The sequence below is a fragment of the Orycteropus afer genome, unplaced genomic scaffold (assembly GCF_000298275.1).
Source record: "Orycteropus afer afer isolate SDZICR_OR568_19922 unplaced genomic scaffold, OryAfe1.0 scaffold00093, whole genome shotgun sequence".
Taxonomy (NCBI): domain Eukaryota; kingdom Metazoa; phylum Chordata; class Mammalia; order Tubulidentata; family Orycteropodidae; genus Orycteropus; species Orycteropus afer.
In genome coordinates, this window is record NW_006921680.1 from 2,068,839 (window position 1) to 2,093,197 (window position 24,359).

At 38.5% G+C, this 24,359-nt stretch overlaps 1 protein-coding gene across 1 annotated transcript in view; it reads left to right on the plus strand.

Annotated features, from left to right (window-relative positions):
- ERAP1 (endoplasmic reticulum aminopeptidase 1) overlaps nucleotides 1–24,359 on the plus strand; it is a 59,373-nt gene that overhangs the window by 26,793 nt on the left and 8,221 nt on the right. Inside the window, exons 7-16 of the mRNA XM_007942541.2 lie at nucleotides 2,136–2,267; nucleotides 8,619–8,750; nucleotides 8,895–8,966; nucleotides 10,314–10,468; nucleotides 16,178–16,257; nucleotides 16,825–17,008; nucleotides 18,374–18,530; nucleotides 19,743–19,927; nucleotides 22,354–22,515; nucleotides 23,427–23,567. Of these exons, the coding sequence (XP_007940732.1) occupies nucleotides 2,136–2,267; nucleotides 8,619–8,750; nucleotides 8,895–8,966; nucleotides 10,314–10,468; nucleotides 16,178–16,257; nucleotides 16,825–17,008; nucleotides 18,374–18,530; nucleotides 19,743–19,927; nucleotides 22,354–22,515; nucleotides 23,427–23,567 (1,400 nt within the window). The remainder of the gene's footprint in view (nucleotides 1–2,135; nucleotides 2,268–8,618; nucleotides 8,751–8,894; nucleotides 8,967–10,313; nucleotides 10,469–16,177; nucleotides 16,258–16,824; nucleotides 17,009–18,373; nucleotides 18,531–19,742; nucleotides 19,928–22,353; nucleotides 22,516–23,426; nucleotides 23,568–24,359) is intronic.

A 24,359-nucleotide genomic window follows, 5' to 3' on the forward strand; every position in this document is an offset into this window, starting at 1 on the left:
ATCCTACTTCCATAGTGATACTGCCTTGGAAACCCAAGGAGGGGTCGCTATGAGTCGGGGCCGACTCGATGGCAAAACAACAACAACAACAAGAGATGGTATTTCTACATACGTATTTATATGTGCTATAAGAGTGTCCGTGTAAGTAGAACTGACAGGGGGCAAAGTTTGATAACTTCTTAGACATAGTAAACTACCTTGATGGAGCAAATTGTTGGACCTGTGGGCTTGGGACCATGGTCACAGGGACATGAAGCTCAATTGGCATAACATACTACACAAAAACATTGTTCTATATCCTACTTTGGTGAGTGGCAGCTGGGGTCTTAAAAGCTTACAAGTGGCCATCTAGATGCAATAATGGTTCTCTTCTTGTTCAGAACAAAGAATTATAAAGAAAGCCAAAGATGCATGAAAAGAGTTAGTCCAAGGGACTAGTGGACCTTGCAAACTTCAACCTATATGACCATGAGACCAGAAGAACTGGATGGTGCCTCACTACTACCATCATTTACTCAGAGAGGGATCAGTGCAGGAGATCCTGGATAGAGTGGGAGAACAATATGGAACAAAACTCAGAATCGTAAAAAAAGACCAGGTTTACTGGTCTGATAGAGCTTGGTAAGACTCCTGAAACTATGACCCCTAGTTACCCTTCAGTTCTGGAATTGAACTCACTCTTGTGGTTTCCAGCCAAACAATAGACAGGCACTTGGGGTGAGCATTTACATAAGGTAGATACACTCCTTAGAATGATTAATCATGGGAGAACAAAAGGGCAGTATTTGTCCAAGGAGATAGTTCATGGGGCAAGAATGCATAGGAAGAAGGACATAGGGAAGAGGTAACTATAGGGAGGAAGTGGGAAGAGAGCTGTTACATTGTAAGGAGGTGCAGTCAATGTCATGAAACAAAATGTATATGAACTGCTATATATGGAAAACTGTATATATGGAAAATGGATTTGCTCTGTAAACTTTCACCCAAATCATAATACAGTGGTTGAAGTGCTTGGCTGCTAACCTAAAGGCCAGAGGTTCAAACTCATTAGCCTTTCTGCAGAGAAAGATGTGGCAGTCTGCTTCCATAAAGATTTATAGTCTTGAAAATCCTATGTGTTTGTAAATTTCCCCCCAAATCACAATAAAAGAAAATTGAAAAACAAAACAAAAAACCCTATGGGGCAGAATCAACTTGATGGAAGAGATTTTTTTTTTTTGTTTATTTGTTTCTTCTTCTTCTTTTTTTTTATTACCCTACTAAATTTATTTTCATTTCTATATATTCATTTCTTGTTTTCATCTTGTACATATAGCTTAATTATATATAGCTCTAATTATTATGTTCATATTATTATAATAGTACAATGAATCATAAATATTTTCCTATATTTCTACATAATCTTCAATAATAAAAATGATTGTGGATGTATATTATTCTTTGGGTTAATGTTCTCAAATAACTCTGTCTGTGGCCCTTTTTTTCCTTCACTATGTGGTTTTAAAGCTAAACTTCTTTGCTTTATAATAGTGTAGCTAATGATTGGACATGGGAGAATAGAAGGGCTGTGTATGCACAGAGAGCTCATCAGGCAGGAGTGCATAGGAGGGAAGGACACAGGGAAAAAGTAACTATGGGGAGGAAGAGGGAGGGGAGTTGTTGCACTGTGGGAAATTGTAGTCAATGTCATAAACAAAGTGTATGGGAGTTGCTGTATGGAAAATGAATTTGCTCTGTAAACTTTCACCCAAATCACAATAAATTTTTTTAAAAAATAGTATAGATAATGATAAAAAATGTTGCAATAACTGAATCATTTTGTTGCTATTTGCACTATTTGACTATAGATGTAATGGTTTTGTTTTTAAGTTAATAGTAGTTTTTCTTTCTATTCACAAATAATTACATAAGATAAATCAAATGTAAAATGATTTCTTAAAATCATTGTTTCTTAGATGTTCTTTAGAAAATAGTAATTCTATTTTATTTTATCCACTCTAGAAATACGGAATTGCTTAGCCCAGAAATTTGAAGTATAACCATTTTACCACAAATCAAACCTTCCTTCTTTCATATAAGTTGTCTAACTGTAAGTCGTATGTAGTACTTACTTTTTTTTTTTTTAATCTCAATAGGAAGAATATTTCTTTGGCAAATGTTTTGATGCAATGGAAGTCGATGCATTGAATTCCTCACACCCTGTGTCCACACCTGTAGAGAATCCTGCTCAGATTCGGGAGATGTTTGATGATGTTTCTTATGAAAAGGTATAAAAAGATTATGAGTATGATTTGGACACTACAGTGATAAATACTGAGGTTGTTACAGGTGTGGTTGTAAGTGGCTTTTTCTTCAAAAGGACAACTGAGATTGAATGCCTTCTATTCTGACTTATGCTGGTGAGACTTAATTATTTGAGGCCTAATTTACTGTTTGGCTTATAATTCTAAATGTTACATTATGGTCAATTATTCATTTACTCTGTCCTTAAAACTCATGGCCTTAAGCAAAGTGCTATTAAGAAGAAGAACAAAGTAGAAGGTCTTAACACTGCCACGTCTCAAAACCTACTATACAGCCACAGTAGTCAAAACTGCCTGGTATTGATATCATGACAGACACATAGACCAATGGAATAGAATTGAGAACCCAGAAATAGATCCATCAACCTGTGGTCAACTGATCTTTGACAAAGGGCTGAAATCCATTAAATGGGGAGCAGAATGTCTGTTTAATAAATGGTGCTGGCAAAACTGGATGTGCAGGGACTTCTGGTAAGATGGAAGAATAGACAGATAAGCTACTCAGACCCTCTTCAACAAAGAAAAGAGAAACCAAGTGACAGAGATACAGAAGATAATTCTGGAGCCCTGAACTTTGAAAGGAAGGACACAGAAGTGGATTAGGCACCAACTGGTGGAAAAACCTGAATGAAAACCAGTGAGTACAGAGACGGTCAAAGCTGTAGACTGTCAGCTACTCTGACAGGACCAACAGCCTGAATATTTCCAAGTGGTGTTGGGACCTGAGAATTGGCCTAGAGATCAGCCTGGTCGTCAAGGCCTGCAGGGATGATTGTACTGGTGGCCTATGACTAAGAAGGGAAACTGCAAGGAGGGAGATAACCTGAGCTGTGGACTTTTGACAGTCTGGAGGGCACTGCAATTTTGACTGTTTACAAGTGGTGGCCATTTTGGTATTTAAAGTGACCAAGGGAGCAGCCATTTTGAATGTTTATAAGCATTGGCCATTTTGGATTTTAAAGTGACAACATTCTTATCCAGATTCCAGGGACCTAAGAATAGGCCCATTTGCCAAGGATGGCAGGGACATACGGGAGGGTGACAATGGGAAAGGAGACAGGTGGTGCGTGTATAAGTGCTGCCAACTAGTGAGTAGAGGAGCACAGCACAGTACCCTGCTTACATAAATAACATGCAAACGAAACAAAACAAAAATTGTGGGCAAGTAATTCCAACATACAATCACCAATTAAATATAAACACAAAAATGTCACAATGCCTTGGAGACAACAGAGCATCACAGTCCACACAAAGAAGCAAGATAAAGAAGGAGAGAAAGGGACCAGGATCCAGACCCCAAACACATCCCTGAGGAAGATGCAGCATTGGAACTCTCTGATAAGGAATTCAAAAGAATTATATTTAGATACCTTCAATGAATTGAGAGATGGATCAAGGAAAACACTGACAAAAATGAGGAAAACACAGAGAAGACTCTAGAACAATTTCAAAAGACAATACAAGAACAAAATGACAGAATAAATGAAAAATTAGAAATGATACAAAATCTACAGACAGAAATCCAGAAAATTAATACTAAATTATCAGAAATATATAACACATTGAATGGACAAAGGAGTAGAATTGAAACAATAGAAGACAGAAATAGTGAGATTGAAGGCAAATACCGTAATACTTCTTTGGAAAGGGATCAAACAGAAAAAAGATCAAAACAAAATGAAGAAAGCCTAAGGTCCACATGGGATACAATCAAAATGAATAACCTACATGTCATTGGAATTCCAGAACAGGAAGAGACAAATAAAACCACAGAAAAAATAGTTGAAGATTTGTTGGGAGAGAATTTTCCCGGTATAATAAAAGATGAGAATATATCCATTCAAGAAGTCCAACAAACCCCAAACAGAATAGACCCCAAAAGAAAATCACCAAGACATATCATCATCAAATTCATTAAAACCAAAGACAAAGAAAGAATCATAAAAGCAGCATGGGAAAAACAGAAGTTACCTACCAGGGACAACCAATAAGACTAAGCTCAGATTTCTAGGCAGAAGCCATGCAGGCGAGAAGACAATGGGATGGTATATATAAAGCCCTAAAGAGAAAAATTTCCAACCAAGAATTATGTACCTAGCAAAACTGTCCCTCAAATATGATGGTGAAATTAGGACATTTCCAGATAAGCTAAAATTAAGGAATTTGTTAAAATCAGACCAATCGTATAAGAGTTGCTAAAGGGGATCCTTTGGATGGATAACCAACAACAGCAGACAATAACTGACCATTAACACACATGATGACATAACCCAGAAACTAACTCAGTTATAGAAGTAGCCAAAGTAAATAAGCCTACAAGATTATAAACAGGAAACCAGAGACATCAATTGACAAATGAGGACAACTACAAAAAGAGGGAAGAAATTGTGCAGTTACAAAACTTCTAAATGGTAAGGAAGTCAAGACAACACAAGATAGAACAGACTGTTCTAAACTTGGGAAAAAAAAAAACTATAAATTACAGGGTAACCTCAAAGAAATTGATAAACCTTCAGATCAAAATGTAAAGAGGACCAGCACAAATATTTAACAAATACTAAAACAATAGCAGTGAAGGAAGTTATAACATGATTATAAACAAAATGAGCTTAGCATAGAAAATTATATGGAACAAAGAAATCAGCACCATGAGAAAGCATGTAACAAAATGACAACAACAAATTACAATAGCAAAAAGATGAAACAACCTGCATGCCCATCAACAGTAGGATGGGTAACCAAACTGTGGTATGTACACATAATGGAATACTATGCAACACTGAAGAATAATATAGAGTCAGCAAAACACCACATAACATGGATGAACTTGGAGGACATTATGCTGAGTGAAATAAGTCAATCAGAGAAGGACAAATATAATATTAGTTCATTGTATATGGAAGGAAACTTTCTTTGGTTACCAGGCGTGGGAGGGGAAGGGGAGAGAACACTGAAAAAAAAAATGCATTGACCCATTGGGGGGAAGAAAAACCCTGGATATCCATTTGCAGAAAATGAAACAAGATCTGTACCTCATACCATACACTAAAACTAACTCCAGATAGGTCAAAGACTTAAATGTGAAACCTAAAAGTATAAAGTTCCTCAAGGAAAAAATAGGGGCAAATTTAGGGGCCCTCATTTATGGCATAAATAGACTATCAAGCATAACCCATAATGCACAAACAGCAGAAGAGAAACTAGATGAATGGGACCTTCTAGAAATGAAATTTTTATGTGCTTCTAAAGACTTCTCCAAAAGAGTCAAAAGAGAACTTACAGATTGGGGGAAAATATTTGGCGATGACATATCTGACAAGGGACTTATCTCTAGAATTTATAGAACACTCCAACACCTCAACAACAAAAAGACAAATAATCCAATTAAAAAATGGGCAGAAGACATGAATAGACACTTCACCAAAGAGGATATTCAGGTGGCCAACAAACATATGAAGAAATGCTTACGATCATTACATTAGACAGATGTGAATCAAAACAACAAGATACCATTTTGCCCCAGCACTAATAGCAAAGTTCAACAAGACAGAAAATAGCAAGTGCTGGTGAGGATGTGGAGAGATTCGGACTCTCATACAGTGCTGGAGGGACTGTAAAATGGTACAACCACTGTGGAAAGCAGTATGGCGATTCCTTCAAAAGTTGGAATTAGAAATACCATTTGACCCAGCCATTCCATTACTAGGTATATATCCTAAAGAAGTGAGAGCCTGGAAAAAAACAGATATATGCACACCCATGTTCATCGCAGCACTATTTACAATAGCCAAAAGATGGAAACAATCTAGGTGTCCATCAACTGAAGAATGGATAACCAAACTATGGTATATACACACAATGGAATACTATACAACTCTCAATAGAATTAGAGAATAGAATCTGCAGAACACTACATAACATGGATGTACTTGAAGGACATTATGCTGAATGAAATAAGTCAATCACAGAAGGGCAAATATTGTATTAGTCTGTTATTGTAAAAAGTCAAGGAAATGTTTCTATATTGAAGGAAATTTTCTTTGTTGGTTACCTGGGGTAGAAGGGCAGGGGAGAGAACACTGTTAGATAGGTAGAGATAAGTATTGATTTGGGTGAAGAGAAGGGCAATGTACCAAATGTGAGTGATCAACACAGTGGCATTGAGGAAGAAGAAGACACAGAGAGGTGCATGGGAGGTACAGACAACAAAGATGAACCGTTTTGCACATACATTACTTAGTTGTCGGTGAAGGCAAACATGGCTATATGGGTGCACAGATGGGTGGACAGGCTGAACTATTAGGTATGTCTATGCAGGGGGTAGTATGTTCAAGACCATGTATAGGGTTGGCAGACAATGTTTCTACAAGTGTATTGGTATGATCTGTAAGAATTCCCAGGTGTGTAGTAGAGCTGATAAGGGACAAGGTTGTAGTCACTTCTTGGCCATAGCCAGCTACCCAGAGGGAGCAAGTAGTTGGAACTGTGGGCTTGGGACCATAGTTAGAGGAGACATCAAGCTGAATTGGCATAACATACTACACAAAACATTGTTTCACATCCTACTTTGGTGAGTAGCAACTGGGATCTTAAAAGCTTGCAAGCGGCTCTGGGTCTCTCCTTGTCCAGAGCAAAGAAGAATGAAGAAAATCAAAGATTCATGGGAACAATTAGTCCAGGCGACTGGTACACCATGCGATCCTCAGCCTATACGACTATGAGACCAGAACTAGATGGTGGCCAGCTACCACTGTCAACCACTTGGAGGGGGATCTATGTAGGAGATCCTGGATAGAGTGGGAGAACAATGTGGAACAAAACTTAAAATCATTAAAAAAAAAACCTGATGGAACCACTGAGACTATGGCCCCTAGCTGCCCTTCAGGTCTGGAAGTGAACAACTTCTGAACAAAAGCAGGGATGTGAGGTGAACATTTACAACATTTACATTAGGTAGATACACTCCTTGGAGAGATAAATCATAGGAGAAAAGAAGGGCTGTGTGTGCCCAGGGAGACAGCTCACGGGGCAGGAGTGCATGGAGGGAAGGACACAGGGAAGAGATAACTACAGGGAGGAAGAGAAAGGGGAGCTGTTGCATTGTGGTAAATTGTAGTTGATGTCATGAGACAAAGTTTATGTGAGCTGATGTATGGAAAGTGACTTTGCTCTGTAAACTTTCACCCAAATCACAATTTAAAAAAAAGAAAAACAAAAACATGGCCTACAGAAATTGTTCCTTTTACTTATCAATCAACAAATAGATATTGAGTATCAACTATGCATCAGGTAAAAATTCCTGCCCTGCTTAGTTTACCTTCAGTACTTCAGGATGGTTTAGTGGGATGAACTGCATAGTATATCCTCCACTGTGTGTTTAATAACAAAGTTGGAAATTGTTGGGAATGTTTAGTAATTGGGAACTTTTATACAAAAAATCCAGATTTCTTTTTTTCTCTTAAAAACAAAGCTAGAGAATTTTGGCTACACTGGGCCTAAATTTTCCTTGATAACATTGGCTAATACTAAGTCTTGACTCCTTCTTTATAAGATCAGCGTTCTACTTTTCCATTCCACCTTCCATTCTCTACCATTTCTAGTGTCTTCTCACTGAGGCTGAGGATGTTTCCATTGATCATTCTTCTTTGCTGTTGTTTTTCTTGTAGCAAACGGAAAGTAAAAATTTCTTGCTCTCATTTCTCCATAAAAAATGCAGAGGTTAAAAAAAAAGAGTGGAAAAGAGTATTTTTCTTACCCTTGAACTACTTCCATCATTTATCACCAGTCTGGCTTCTGTGGGCACTTGAGTTTATGACCTATGTTCTACAGTAATGGGAGTAGAAGGGAAAAGATCTCTTTACACAGGAACCCAGAGTATGTAAGAATTCTCTTGTTACCTTTCTCATTGTTGCTGTTACCCTCTCAGCTGTCTTTTCTCATGACTGCCTGGGTTCTCTGTACCTCCCCACTATTTCTTACTTGGTATCTCCATCTTTCATCTCCCGTATTCCACCGTGCATTATACTCATGTATCCAGGAGTGGTGGTGGTGGGAGAGACAGGTGGTGCACTATTGTCCATTCACATGTGAATAATGACAAATGGCAGATGATGTTAATCTTCCCCACAGATTAGATGGAAAATAATGGCCCCAGTGAACTAAGGCATAAACAATCATGTTAGACAGATACTTTGCCTAGACAGATCTGCCTCTGACTGCTTCAAAATTTGTTACACAGGTTACTCCAAAACAAAGTGTGAAGATAGATTAAGTTGCAACCAAGAAAAATAACAATTATTCCTATTATCCTTTTAGGGAGCTTGTATTCTGAATATGCTAAGAGAGTATCTTGGTGCTGATGCATTTAAAAGTGGCATTGTACAATATCTCCAGAAGTATAGCTATAAAAACACAAGAAATGAGGACCTGTGGAATAGTATTGCAAGTGTGAGTATGCTTTTGTTTATCACTACAAGTGGGATTGACAGGCTAAGTTTCATGTTTTTTTTTCTCATCATATTTGTCCCTCTGAGAAGAACTATGAGTGTTTTCTATGGAAATGAGAATAATGTGCCTCTCTTCTGTTTTTAGGTTTGTCCGGCAGATGGCACACAAGAGATGGATGGCTTTTGTTCTAGAGGTCAACATTCATCTTCATCTTCAGTAAGTCTCTGTACTTGTTATCCTTTAGCACATCTTTTGGCTCCATATTCCTTGAAGGGCAGCTCTGTGTCCATCTTTCTCAAGTCCTTGATTACATCACCCTCTTTCCAGATAAGACTGCATTTGAAGTATACCGGGTGACAGGCTTTTGCATTTTTCTTAAAAAATTATCTATAGAAGGAGTTTGCCCAACCTTCTTTGGCAACACTTCTCAGTGATACGAATTTCTTCAGCCTCATTCTCTGTAAAGCAGTTAATCTATTACATGTTTGTATGATAGATTAGGGCTGCATTCTGTCAGTCAGCAGATGTATCAGTTATTTCCATAGCTCTGTATTTGTGAAAAACAAACAAATAATGACAGTGAACAATCATGAGTTCTTACTGTGAGTCGGTACATGCTAAACACTTACATGTTTTATCTCCTCTATTCTTTACAATAAACCTACAAGTGATACGAATGGCTACTAGTATTATCCCCATTTTTTAAAGATGAGGATATTATATCCAAAGAAAAATAGTGAAGTGCAGAGTGTGGACTTGAACTTAGATCTAATTCAAAAAAAGAAGCCCATAATTTTAATTGCTAAGCTATGAAGTATTCATCACATTTGAGTTTTATGAACCCTTTTGAATCTCTATTTATCTAGACTTAGGGAATAGACAGCTGATAGTGATTTTGGAGATTAAGCAGAAAATTATTCACCATATTTTTATTTCCTTGGATTTTTTTTTGTTTTGTTTTCAGATGTTGCTTTATTCAGTGATTTCTAGATATTTCTATAGCCTATTTTACCCTTTTATTATCTCTTAAATATTTTCTTAAAAGCCTTTTAGTTTCAAAGGACTTATTCCCTGTTGAGTTTATCATTTTTATTGGATATTAGCTACCTCAGGGTATCACTCTAGAAGCACAGATTCTTAACTGAAAATTTTTTTCCCATGTTGCCTGTGTGAGAGAAAATGTAGTTATGTAGATGTTGAAACCTTGGCCATTTTCTCTCCCTTCAGTTATTCATTCATTCATTCATTCACATGATGCTAGCCAGCCCAGGGAATGCCCAGCAGAACATAATATATTACCTGCTTCAAGACATACATGTGAAGTAGAGCGGAGTGAAAAGTAAACAGGAGAGTTAGTGCTCCATGGAGGTGTTGTGGGTGGGGCAGTGGAGTAGGGAGCAGGGCTGGGAAGTAGGTAGGAAGTTAACAGAGGAGGGGATCACGAAGAGCCTTACAGAAATGGCTGTCAACTGGTAGCAGCCCTTTGAGCACAAGCTGCAGTTCTCTCCTTTCTTACACTGGGTCTAACTGGATAATACATCTGCCTTTTTGTATATAAACCAGCATTGGCGTCAGGAAGGTCTGGATGTGAAAACTATGATGAACACCTGGACACTGCAGAAGGGCTTTCCCCTGATAACCATCACGGTGCAAGGGAGGAACATACACATGAAACAAGAGCACTATATGAAGGGAACTGATGATGCCCCAGCAACTGGGTAATGTTGATGGAGTGAAATGCATTTCATTGCCTCAGAAATATCTGTCTTGAAAGATGAAATATTATTTTTGAAAGAATGTCCTTACCTTGATCACTAAGATATTTCAATTAAATTTACATATTCTCTGAAGTTGACTTAATGCCACACCATCTTTCCAAAGATTTAAGGTGGATTTAAACCTTGGTTAACTTAGGTAAAGCTGATGATACTATTATTTTTACGTTCTCATGTTTTATAGTTTGAAAGTTGGTGTCTTAGTTATCTGGTGCTGCTATAACAGAATTACCACAAGTAGGTGGCTTTAGCAAACAAATTTATTCTCTCATGGTTTAGGAAGTTAGATGTCCGAATTCAGAGTGCCAGTTCTAAGGGAAGCCTTTTTCTCTCTGTGTGTCTTGGTTCTAGGATGTTCCTAGCACAGGACTCTGGGTCCAAAGGACCCATTATGCTCCTGGCTCTGCTTTCTTGATGGTAGTAGGTCCCTCTGATCGCTGCTTTCTTGTTCAATCTTTTTTATATGTCAAAAGTGATTCACTCAAGATACAACCTAATCTTATAGATTGTATCCTACCTAATTAACATAACTGCCACTAATCCTGCTTCATTAATATCGTGGAGGTTAGGATTTACAACACATAGGATAATTATATCAGATCACAAAATACATATATATTACTAAGAATCATGACCTAGTCAATTTGACACATATTTTTGGGGGACACAATTCAATCCATAACATTCCACCCTTTAGACGCTAAAACTTTAGGTCCTTGGCACATAATAAATACATTCAACTCTATCATATCATTCCAAAACTCTTAAATCAACTCTAAGTCCAAATTCCATCCTAGAACAAAAATTCTTTTTCATCTGTGAATCTAGAATACAAGTTATCTGCTTCAATAGTACAATAGTAGAACAGGCAACAAGGTAGACATTTCTATAACACATGGGAGAAATTAGGAAGAAGGAAAGGATAACAGATACCAAGCAAGTAAACAAACCAGCAGAACTGGTTTTCACTCTTGAGACTTGAAAATCATCCTCTATTCTCTGAAACCATCTAGACAATGGCCCTGTCTAGAATGACTCTGGATGTTGGCCATGCTTTCTGGAGTCTGGGTGGAGGCCCCTTGGCCTTGGGCTTTAGCACTATCTTCCAGGTCCACTGTCATGGCAACCCCACTACCTCAGCCTTGGGCAGCCCCGACTGAGGTTAGTCCAACTGAGTGGTTATCTCACCCCGTTAGTGCCAGCAGGTCCTGTTCTTCTGCTTTTGGACATGGAAGCCCTGTCCCTTCATATTTAGGCATTGGATTTGTCCCCATTCCCTGGAACTCTTGAACAGTAGCCCCATGCTTCAGAACCAAGTGTGTCAAGATCTGCTTCTTTGAAACCTAGGAGGTTGTGGTCTCATCTTTTGAAATCCCAGAGGCCTTGGTTCCATCCTTTGAGATCGAGGTAGCTCTGCTTCCCATGCTCCTTGTCTCTTCAGCTTCTGCTTTCTGGTTCCTTAGTCCTTTGGGCTGGCCTGGCCTCTGCCTTGCTTGGACAAGTGTTACACAACTCTTCAGCTGTACTGATAAGTGACTGAAGGCACTCCACTCTACCAGGAAGCTTCCTGCCTGAGGGCACTCAGATCTCATACTCTATGGGTCATCTCCTGCTGCCACTGTTTCTCTGCCGCTGCTTCTTACCATCTGCACTATCTCCAGTGGTACATTTGTCATTACTTCTTTCTGAGCCCTCACTAGAATTGCCTTTGATGTCCATAATTCCACCAACAGTCTCTTCAAGGCAATCTAAGCTTTTACCATTATGCATTTTAAAACACTTCCAGCCTCTCCTCATTAACCAATTTCCAAACTGCTTTCACATTTTAGGTATCTGTTAGGGTAGCATCCTACTCAGTACTAAATTCTGACTTGTGTATCTAGAGCTGCTGTAACAGAGTTAACACAAGTAGATGGCTTTGAAAAACAGAAATTTATTTTCTCACAGCTTAGGAGCTAATTCAGAGCACTGGTTCAAGGGGAAGGCTTATTCTATCTGTGTCTCTTGCTTATAGGAGGTTCCCAGTGCAGTGACCCTGAGTCTAAAGGATCCATTACGCTCTTGGCTCTTCCTTCTTGATGGTGTTGTTGATAGGTACCATCAAGTTGATTCCGACTCACAGCAACCCTATGTACAGCAGAATGAAACACTGCCTTGTCCTGCGCCATCCTCACAGTCCTTGCTGTGTTAGAGCCCATCCTTGCAGCCCCTTTGTCAACTCATCTTGTTGAAGGTCTTCTACATTTTCTCTGATGGTCCACTTTACCAAGCATGATGCCCATCTCCAGGGAGCAGTCCCTTTTGACAACATGACCAAAGTAGGTGAGGCAAAGTCTGGTCATTCTTCTTTCTAAGGAACATTCTGGCTGTACTTCTTCCAGGACAGATTTGTTTGTTCTTCTGGTGGTGTTGTTGTTTGCCGTTGAGTCGGCCCCAACTCATAGCGACCCCTCCTTGGGTTTCCGAAGCAGTATCACTATGGAAGTAGGATTGCCCAACCTTCCTTCCGAGGAGTGGCTGGTGGGTTTGAACCACCGGCCTTCTGGTGAGCAGTCAAGTGCCTTAGGCACTATGTTACCAGAGCTCTGGTAGTGTTCTTCTGGTAGTCTGGTATTTCCAATATTCTTCACTAACACCACAATTCAAAGGCATCAACTCTTCTTCACTCTTCTTTATTCATTGTCCAGCTTTCACATGCATATGAGGTGACTGAAAATACCATGGCCTGGGTTAGGTTCACCTCAGGCTTCAAGGTGATATCATTACTCTTCAACACTAAAGAGGTCTTTTGCACCAGATTTTCCCAATGCAATATGATGTCTGCTTTCTTGACTGCTGCTTCCATGAGTGCTGATTGTGGATCCAAGTAAAATGAAATCTTGGACAGCTTTAATCTTTTCTCCATTTATCATGATGTTGCTTATTCGTCCATTTGTGAGGATTTTCATTTTCTTTATGTTGAGGTGTAATCCATACTGAAGACTGTAGTCTTTGATCTTTACCAGTAAGTGTTCCAAGTCTTCTTCACTTTCAGCAAGCAAGGTTGTGTCAACTGCATATTGAAGGTTGTTAATGTGTCTTCCTCCAATCCTGATGCCAAGTTCTTCTTCATATAGTTCAGTTTCTCAGATTATTTGCTCATGGTACATGTTGAATGGATATGGTGAAAGGATACAACCCTGACACATAGCCTTCCTGATTTTAAACTATGCAGTATCTTCTTGTTCTGTCTGAATGACAGCCTCTTGGTCCATATACAGGTTCCTCATGAGCACCTTGGTGGTGGTAGGCCTCTTTGAGCTCTGCTTGCTTGTTTAATCTCTTTTATATCTCAAAAGAGATTGACACAAGATACAACCTAAACCTATAGATTCTATCCTGCCTAATTAACTAAAAGGCTGGCGGTTCAAACCCATCAGCCACTCCTCGGAAGCAAGGTTGAGCAACCTACTTCCATAGTGATTCTGCCTCGGAAACCCAAGGAGGGGTCACTGTGAGTCAGGTCCGACTCAAAGGCACATAACAACAACAACAACAACAACAACATGCTGAACAAATAATCCAAGAAGCTGGATTATATGAAGAAGAACGTGGCATCAGGATTGAAGGAGGACTCATTAACCTGCGATACGCAGACAATAGAACTTTGCTTGCTGAAGTGAGGATGACTTGAAACACTTACTGATAAAGACTGAAGACTTCAGTCTGGAGTATGGATTACATCTCAACATTAAAAAAATGAAAATCCTCACAACTGGACCAATAAGCAGCATCACAATAAATGGAGAAATGATTGAAGTTGTTAAAGATTTCATATTACTTGGTTCCATAATCAACACCAATGGAAGCAGCAGTTAAGACATGAGATGACGTATTGCACTGGGCAAATATGCTGCCAAAGGCCTCTTTAAAGTGCTGAAGAGCAAAGATGTCTCCTTGAAGACTAAGGTGTGCCTAACGTTACCAAGCCATGGTATTTTCTGTTGCCTCATATGCATGTGAGAGCAGACAGTGAACAAGAAAGACCGAGGAAGAGTTGATGCTTTTGAGTTGTGGTGCTGGTGAAGGTACCATGTACTGCCAAAAGAACGAACAAATCTGCCCTCAAAGGAGTACAGCTGGAATGCTCTTGGAAGCAAGAATGGCCAGACTTCATCTCACCTACTTTGGTCATGTTGTCAAAAGGGACCATTCCCTGGAGAAGGATGTCATGCTTGGTAAAGTGGAGGGTCATCAAATAAGGGGAAGGGCCTCAGTTGACACAGTGGCTGCAATGATGGACTCAGGTATAGCAAGGTATAGCAAGGATTGTGAGGCTGGCACAGGAACGGGCAGTGTTGTGTTCTGTTGTACATAGGGTCACTATAAGACAAAGCCAACTTGATACACACAGACACACACACACACACACACACACACACTGCCCTTGAGTTGGATCTGACTCAAAGTGACCCCTCCCTGGGTTTCCGAGGCAATATCACTACAGAAGTAGATTGCCCAACCTTCTTTCTGAGGGGTGGCTGATGAGTTTGAACTGCCAGCCTTCTGGTTAGCAGTCAAGTGCCTTAGGCACTACACTAATAGTTTAAATAATCTGGGAATTACAAGAGACCAGTTCTCTTCTTTGGAACTTATTTGTCAGCTTAATGTTGCAGAAGGATGAGATGTAGAAGGATAAGATACTGCAATTTGATTCACTCTGATTGGACACTTTTTTTTTTTTTAAACAACTTTTTATTTTGAACTAATTTCAGGATTATGGAGAAGTAGCGAGAGTAGTATAAAGAATTTCCATGTATTTCTTACCCAGATATGTGTTAACTGTTAACCACATTTGTTTTATCATTCTCTGTTGCACTTTATTTTAGAGATACATATTGCATTTTTTGTACTATTTCCGAGTAAATTGGAGATGTGATATCCCTTTGTATCCCTAAATTTTTCAGTGTGATATTTCCTAAAAATCAAGAACATTCACTTATATAACCATAGTACAATTATCAAAGTAGGAAATTGACTTGATATAGTGCTTTTATCTAATCTGTAACCCTTATTCAATTTTTTCCAATTCTTTTATAGTATCTTTGTAGAAAAAGAAAAACAAAAATTTGGTTCAGGATTCAATACAGAATCACAGATTATATTTATCTATCATGTCTGCCTTTTTTCCTGATGCAGTCTTTCAGTCTGTCTTTGTGTTTCTTTACCTTGACGTTTTTAAGGCTACAGTTACTTTATAGAATGTCCTTCAGTTTGGATTTTCAGATGTTTCTTCATGATCAGATTCAGGTTATGCATCATTGGCAACAATTCCACAGACATGATGTTGTGTCCTTCTCAGTATATGGTTTCAGGAGGCACATAATGTTGACTTGCACAATAGCTAATGGTCACTATTTTAAAGTTAGGGCTCTGATCCCCAATCTTCCTATCACTGAAAAGGCTTTTAGGCCTCACTCAAGCCTGGTTTCCTCAGTTGGCTCAAGGTGTTCAAGAGAATGAAGTACCTTGGTGGTGTTTTGAGCTTTTGATTATAGCAGTTTGGGTACCATCTGGGCCTAAATTAGCCCATACCTGTCACATAATAGGTGATTTAATTATCACTTGATGGCTTAAATCAATAATGAACAACCCAGTCCTCCTTTCTTTTAGATACCTGTGGCATGTTCCATTGACATTTATTACCAGCAAATCAGATGTGGTCCACAGATTTCTGCTCAAGACAAAAACAGGTAATTTATTGTGGAAATAACTAATTCAAGAAGAAACTCTGGAAATAGGTAGAATTTAAATACTTTGTTACTTTTGCTCCTTATCTTGGCTACATCAAAAGAAGTCAGGTCAGTCTTTATCTTAAGCCAGTCTCTGGCTTTCAATTTCTAGTGAAGAAAGTGGGGTTTAAGATACTGTCTACTTGCAAAAAAAAAAAAAAGGTCAATACCTTGCCAGATAGAAATTAAGAAGTTGAGTTATACAATGGTAAAAAAAAGGGATTTCTAGTGAAAATTCCCTATTACTTCTTAACGTTGCTGGCCTGTATCCTACGTGTGGCCTGAGACGTGGCTGCGTTCTTTTAATAGCTCTATAAATCTCACAAAATTGGTTTCAAAAGCCCATGCTGGCTTTTGTGTATTGGGTTGCTGTTTTTTTTTTTTTTCTGGTTTCTAAAAGGAATAATGGATGATTTCAAATTGTTCAGTGTTAAATTCTTCTTTAGTTTTCTTGTTCAGTCCCTGCATTGGAAAACCTTTTTATTAGTCAAGAGAGAAGATGGAGCTGACGTATTTTATTTGCTGTAGATGTCCTCATCCTCCCAGAAGAAGTGGAATGGATCAAATTTAATGTGGAAATGAATGGCTATTACATTGTGCATTATGAGAATGATGGATGGGATTCTTTAACTAGCCTCTTAAAAGAAACACACACAACCATCAGCAGTAATGATCGGGCCAGTCTCATTAACAATGCATTTCAGCTTGTCAGGTAATACAAGCTGCATAGCGTCTTGGTGTATTTCTGAAAGCAGCTGTTATCGTTCATGTTTTTTATTTCTAAAGATGAAAATGATTGATTGATTGCTGGTAAGAATTTGGAAGGTGTTTGTCCCTAAGCTCTTCTAATAATCCAAGATAGTTTTTAACATTATGATTAACCTCCTGTCGGTGACTGCTAAGTGACTTGAAGGTAAGAATCTGTATTTTAATCTTTATCATTAACAACTCAGATCAGACTGAGGCAAAAGTGGAGAAAACCAGGAGACCTCATCTTGGTGAAGCCTCCTGGGCACGCCCTGCCTGCTGACCCTTGGCCTGCATGCTTTTTTGTTGGAACAGATCAAGTTTCTCCCTTGCCTGGGCCTTTAACAGCCCTGAAGACGTCATAGAATAAATGATCCAGGCCCCAGTTGTTTGCATTATATCTTTTAGCTTAAAGGAGAGATTTTTCCCCCTGAACTCTGTACCTGAAATTTACAGCACCTTTATGGAAAACAGATCATAAAATTTGACTCAGCTAAATGACCTTTGAGTAGTTGAGATTAAAGTGAACACTATTCAATCCCCTCCCCTCCCCCATGATAATGGTTCTTAAAGAAATAGTCCCCAAATCTAAAACTTAAACTTCTTTCATATTTAGGCAGAACTGAAGTCCTAAAGGATCCATCCATGTGGAAGGGGTAGCTCTCCAATAGGCGCCTCGTACACCTTCTCCCTGGGCCTGAATGCTGAGTTCTTCCTTTTGGCCTTGTACCTTACCTCACCATAGTGGGCCTCCCAAGGTGATAAAAGCAGAGGAGTTGCTTACCTAGCTATTTCTTCTTGACACAATATTTCCCTCCATAGCATATTTCTACTTAAATCACATCCTAAGATTTCCACACCAACTCTCTATAGTGAAGGGTTCATATCTATATTCAGTTTCTTCATAATCTGGAGAAGAGGATATGTTTACTCATCCTTTTCACTGGGATGGCAGTCTCCCTAGCCAGGATTCTTGAAGGATCTTGAATCAAAATCCCCTTCTTACTCTGGAAATTCTTACTCTGGAAATTCAACACACAATCCAGTTTTCATAGAGGGACAGGTGCTTCCATGCTTCCATTTTACTTTAACTACAACTGGTTACAATGGTTCTATTAATATTTGAAAAACTGCCTCCATACTGTAAACATGTAAAATGTTGTGTGATGTGTAACAGAAATGCTACCAATATAAAAAGCATTACTTATGAGGGGCATTTATATGTAACTGAATGTTTTGCTGGATGATTGTTAAAATGTCTTTTGAAACAAAAAGTTGATTTCTTGGATTTTTTTTTTTTTTTTTTTAAATTGCTCATTCTCTTGGTCAGCATTGGAAAGCTACCCATTGAAAGAGCCTTGGATTTAACCCTGTACTTGAAACATGAAACTGAAATTATGCCAGTGTTCCAAGGTTTGAATGAGCTGATTCCTATGTATAAATTAATGGAGAAAAGAGATATGAATGAAGTAGAAACTCAGTTCAAGGTAAGAGTCTGAAGTAAATTGAGTAGTTATATAACTGTGGTTTGTTTTTCTATGTAGTAAAAAAAGTTTTTACTATAATATGCATAATTCTTTATATTAAAGAAAAAGAAATGAAAATGAATTCAATATTTCAATTGATTAGCAAAGATTTTGGATTTCTTTTGGCAGTGAAAATAGGCATGGCACAGCTAGATTCTGTATAGGCTGTCCCTGGGTTGCAAACAAGTTCCTTTCCTAAGTCTGTCTTTAAGTCGAATTTGCATGTAAATCAGAACTGTTAAGATAGGTTCATATCTAACATCAGTCAAATGTTTGCCTTAGCATATAGTGTACCTTTCTGTGTATAAAAAACATTAAAGACACACTTCCAGAGACATGAATAAATCTTTACCATAATAATACAGTGATAAGGATAATGTTTTGATGCACATTGCAAAGTTGTTGTTGTTGTTGTGTGCTGTTGAATCGGACCTGACTCATAGCGACCCCTCCTTGGGTTTCCGAGGCAGTATCACTATGGAAGTAGATTGCCTCATTCTTCCTTGCGAGGCGTGGCTGGTGGGTTTGAACCACCAGCCTTCTGGTTAACAGTCAAGTGCCTTAAACACTACGCTACCAGAGCTCCCATTGCAAAGTAGCACCTATTTATTATTATGAACTATTGTATCAAATTTTGGGATTTTGTTTGTAACTATGTTTGTACGGAAGTCGAGTGTCTGTAACCTGGGGACTGCCTATACTTAATTTTCTTGGATTCATCATTGCCTTCCTTGTTCAAATCCTTTCACTGTACTTTTGTCTTAAAATGGTTAACATTAAGATTTTTCTGGTGCTTGGGTGCCTTGAGAAAGGCACAAGATTGCTATTTTTGACAAAATGTCATGAAGTCCTGTTGCATAATCTGCTTTCAAAATTTAGTTATATAAACCATCTCTTAGTTTAATACCTGGCAGTTCATCCTGATTTTAAACAGATAAAGATATCTTTAGAAAAAATTGTTATGTAAATATTAAAGTCATTCATTATTATTTTTGTTTGACTACTTTTATAATTAAATATAAAAGGGACTGTTTTCGAGATAAGTGAGATTAAGCTTTAAAAAATAGCCACCATCTCCTGAGGGGGTATTGGATTATTTAAGCGTGAGATTACCTGGGACACTAATAGTGACACATATCCACCCCTACCCCATCCCCCATGCACTGCCTGCAGGCCTTCCTCATCCGGTTGCTGAGGAACCTCATTGATAAGCAGACGTGGACAGATGAAGGCTCCATCTCTGAGCGAATGCTGCGGAGTCAGCTCCTCCTCCTTGCCTGTGTGCGCAAGTACCAGCCATGTGTGCAGAGGGCAGAAGGCTATTTTAGAGACTGGAAGGAATCCAATGGAAATTTGAGGTCTGTCCTTATTGAATAACCAGCGTGCTAATGTGAAGGGTATCTTTTCTGTTTCTGTCACTAGTGCTTAATTATTAGGAGGAAACAAATATAGACAAATCAACTTTGCTAGCCTTTTTTTGGGAAATAAATTGCATTCTAAGATTTATCTATTTTTTCTTACTGTTCTTTAAGAAATGCGAGGAGAGAACTTCTGTGCACAAAAGTGAAATATCTGAGGGATTAGAACAGGGTTAGAATAATTCCCATTTTATATAGCAGAGATATATAACCTTATCAGAATGAGGATGGCTACACAGGACCGGAAAGAGGCAATACATCTTTTTAAAATATTTTTAAAATATTTGTTGTTGTTGAGAATATACATAGCAGAACATACATCAGCAGTTTCTACACGTACAATTTAGTGACATTGATTATATTCTTCAAGTTGTGCTACCATTCTCAACCTTCTTTTTCTGTGTTAATCCTCCTCCATTAGCTTAAACTCATTGCCCTCTAAGGTTCCCATCTAATCTGTTGAGTTGTCGTTGTCAATTTGATCTCATAGATAGATCTTAAAACAGTACACTGCTCAAGGACAACATTATTTACTAGTTAACTTAAACTATTGTTTGGTTTTAAGAAGACTTCAGGGGATATTTTTGGTTTAATGTTTAAAGATTATCTCAGCGCAATAGTTTTTGGGGTTTATCCAGCTTCCAAGACTCTAGAGAATCTGGATTCCATGAGAATTTGAAAGTCTCTTCTTCATTTCCCCTCTTATGTTCAAAATTCTTCTATAGAACCTTTGATCAAAATGTTCAGTAATGATAGCCAGGCACCACCCAGTTCTGGTCTCATGGCAAAAGAGGTCACTGTTTAAGGAAACAGTTAGCCACTCATTCCTCATCCTCCTATTCCTGACTCTTCTTTCTCTGTTGCTCCAGGCAAATAGTGACAAATTTTTGTACCTTGGATGACCACTTGCAAGCTTCTAAGACCCTAGGCACTACACACTGAATTAGGAGGTAGACTGCTAACCAGAAGGCTGGCGGTTCAAACCCACCAGCCACTCCTCGAAAGGAAGGTTGGGCATTCCTACTTCCGTAGTGATACTGCCTGGGAAACCCAAGGAGGGGTCGCTATGAGTAGGGGCCGACTCGATGGCAAATAACAACAACAACAACAACAACACTAAATACTTTATTAGGCCAATTAATTGGATTATCCCATGAAATCATGACCCTAAACCTCCAAACCAAGGAACTAAATCCCAAGAGTTGTTTGATTATACATAAGCAGCCTGAGCAACCACTCTTTTGGTTGTTATTGTGAATATATCTATCATATAACTTTTGCCAATTCAACTTTTTAGAGGTATACAAATTACTAACAGCAATTGCATTAATTGGTTAGGGCAATACATCTTAAAGTAACTTCCATGGGCCATTGTTTAGGAAGCATTGAGTTTCTTTTTATGGTCATGGAAAATTTGGCAATGATTATTGGTAATGGTTACACAATTAATGTAATTGTTGTTGCTAAATGGTACATGAGCGAAATGTGAATTGGCAGATGTTGCATGCTTGAGCTCTCTCTCTCTCTCTATATATATACATCTATACAATAACTTTTTTTAAAATAGCTTTTCTGGACCTCTAAAGTGCCTGTCAAAGGTACATAGTAGTTGCTGACACTGTCCAAGCAAGCTAGGATTCTGTCCTATCTGGAAATCTTATTCTTGCTAAACTTCAGCCCTTTTATATTTGGAGCTTAAATGCCACCCAGGAAACATTTATGCCAATAATGTAAGTGCTTCCATTTAAAGAGATGTTCACCAGCAGTGTGCTCTTTTAGTTTTTAAACCCAACTTAGTGACCTCATCCTGAGAGATGAAGCCATTTTCCCACAGAAACACTCTTTTATACACAGACCTGGAAAATAAAGGATTGGCCATTGATAGAACTTTAAGGACAAAGAACTTAGTGGATCCTTTCTTTATGCCCCAAAGGATAGAGGCTGGTCTTTTCTCCCAGGTTCACCAGGAAAGTTTGTTATATCTTAGCCTATTCAATTTCTGACTTGTTCTACTCTAAAACATACTTAGATTTAGCTTACACTAAATCTTGAGTCTAGTTTGAATTTGTTTCTTCTGGCTTGAAAAATGACCACCATGGTGTTACCCAGCACCATTAAAGTCCGTTACGTACCTAAGTATTTAAAAAAGTGGAATTTCATGTACATTTTTGAGAAAGCTAATTAAAACCTAAATTGTAGAGATTTTCTCTTGCTTGTCATAAAATGTAACTAAAGGGAAAGAGTAATTTTTGTTTATATTCTCAGGTATGCTTCTGTGATCATGGGGCCTATGCATTAGTTCATAACTGCCACCATTTTTCTCTTGCTACATCTCAGACTCTCACTGGGAATGTCATTTTCCACAGCTTACCCAAAGATGTGACCTTGGCAGTGTTTGCTGTTGGGGCCCAGAACACTGAAGGCTGGGACTTTCTTTATAGTAAATATCAGTCTTCTTTGTCCAGTACTGAGAAAAGCGAAATTGAATTTGCCCTCTGTACAAGCCAAAATAAGGAGAAGCTTCAGTGGTGAGTAATTCATTCACAGTCATGTGGCCAGGGGAAATTAAATTAGATCAGATCATTCTGGCATCTGTTTTTGTCCTCTTGGCTAGGATTATCTATTCTGTGGGGGAAATTTATGCAAATGAGCACATGTCTAATGCGTATGGCAAATAATCAGAGAGAACTGTGTGTTAGGGATGGAGTGGTGCAAACTGTTAAGTGTTCAGCTACTAACCTGAAAGGTTGGTGGTTTGAATCCACCTAGAGACACCTTGGAAGAAGAGCCTGGCTATCTACTTCTGAAAGATCACAGCCATGGAAAACCCTGTGGGTCCCAGTTCTACTCTAAAGCATATTGGATCACTATGAGTCAGAACTGATTTATTTGATGGCGACTAGGTTTTTTGTAGATTTAGGGAAAATAATTAAAGGAGTATGTATGTGAGAATCCTCAAAACTATAACATACTTAGACATATTTATTAGAGATATCCTTCTTAGCTATTCTTTTGAGCAAATGAATGACTAATTAGAGTGGTTATTGTAAACACTAAGTAAATGTTAATGTTTATTATTATGTAGCTATAGAGGGTTTGGAGCTCTGGTAGCCTAGTGTCTAAGGCATATAACTGCTAACCAAAAGGTTGGCAGTTCAAACCCACCAGCCACTCTTGGAAGCAAGATTAGGCGGTCAACTTCCATAGTGATACTTCCACCTCGGAAACCCAAGGAGGGATTGCTATAAGTCAGATCCAACTCAATGGCAGCGAGTTTGGTTTGGTTTTTTATAGAGGGTTTATCAGGGGCCTGCTTACGTATTTACCTTTCTGCCAGTAGGCAGATTGCTTTTTTTTCCCACAAATAATTTTATTTCAGTCATGAATAAGTTTTTCATCATGTATTCATTGTTAACATTTCTTCTTTTAATCATTCTAGGTTATTAGAACAAAGTTTTAAGGGAGAGATAATAAAAACTCAGGAGTTTCCAAGTATTCTTCATTTTGTTGGCAGAAATCCAGTGGGATATCCATTGGCCTGGCAGTTTCTGAAGGAAAATTGGAATAAGCTTGTACAAAAGTAAGTCATGTCAAATTTAAATTGGGTAAGTTGCTTAGCCTTGCTGTTGTAGTAATAGTCTAAAAGGATTTTTGATTAAAGATAAGAAATAGAAGTACCAGAAGAATCTTTAGAAAATGAAAAACTTTATTCAGTGGTAACTAATGAATCTGGGTAGGAATGGTTTCCAGTCCATCTGGAGTCTTCTGTTCCTGTGCCTATCGGCCTGTTTTAAACCTTCCTCTTCATGGTTCAGTCCTAATCTTTCATTATCACTTCTGCTTGTTGGCATCTGCTTTTTTCTAACTCTTGTAACACTTACTGCTTCTATCATTTTCTTTTGGATACTGTCTTAGTTTCCTGTGGCTGCCGTAACAAATTACCATAAACTCGGTGGCTTATAACAATATACATTTGTTCTTTCACAGTTCTGGAGGCCAGAAGTCAGAAACCAAGGTGTTGGCAGGGCCACACTCTTCCAAAGACTCTAGGGGAGAATCCTGTCTTGCCTCTTACAGTGTCTGGTGCTCCAGGCATTTCTAGGCCTGTGGTCACTCACTCACTCACTCTCACTGCTGTTGAGTCGTATCTGACTCATAGCGAACCCTCCTTAGATTTCTGAGGCGGCATCACTGTGGAAGTAGATTGCCCCATTTTCCTTCCAGGAAGTGGCTGGTGTGGCTTGGGATCACATAACTCTAATCCCTGCTTTTGTCTCCTCTTCTCCCCTGTGTTTTCCGTTTTAATAAGGACACTTGTCATTGGATTTAGAGCCCACCCTAAATCCAGGAGGATCTCATCTTGAGATTCTTT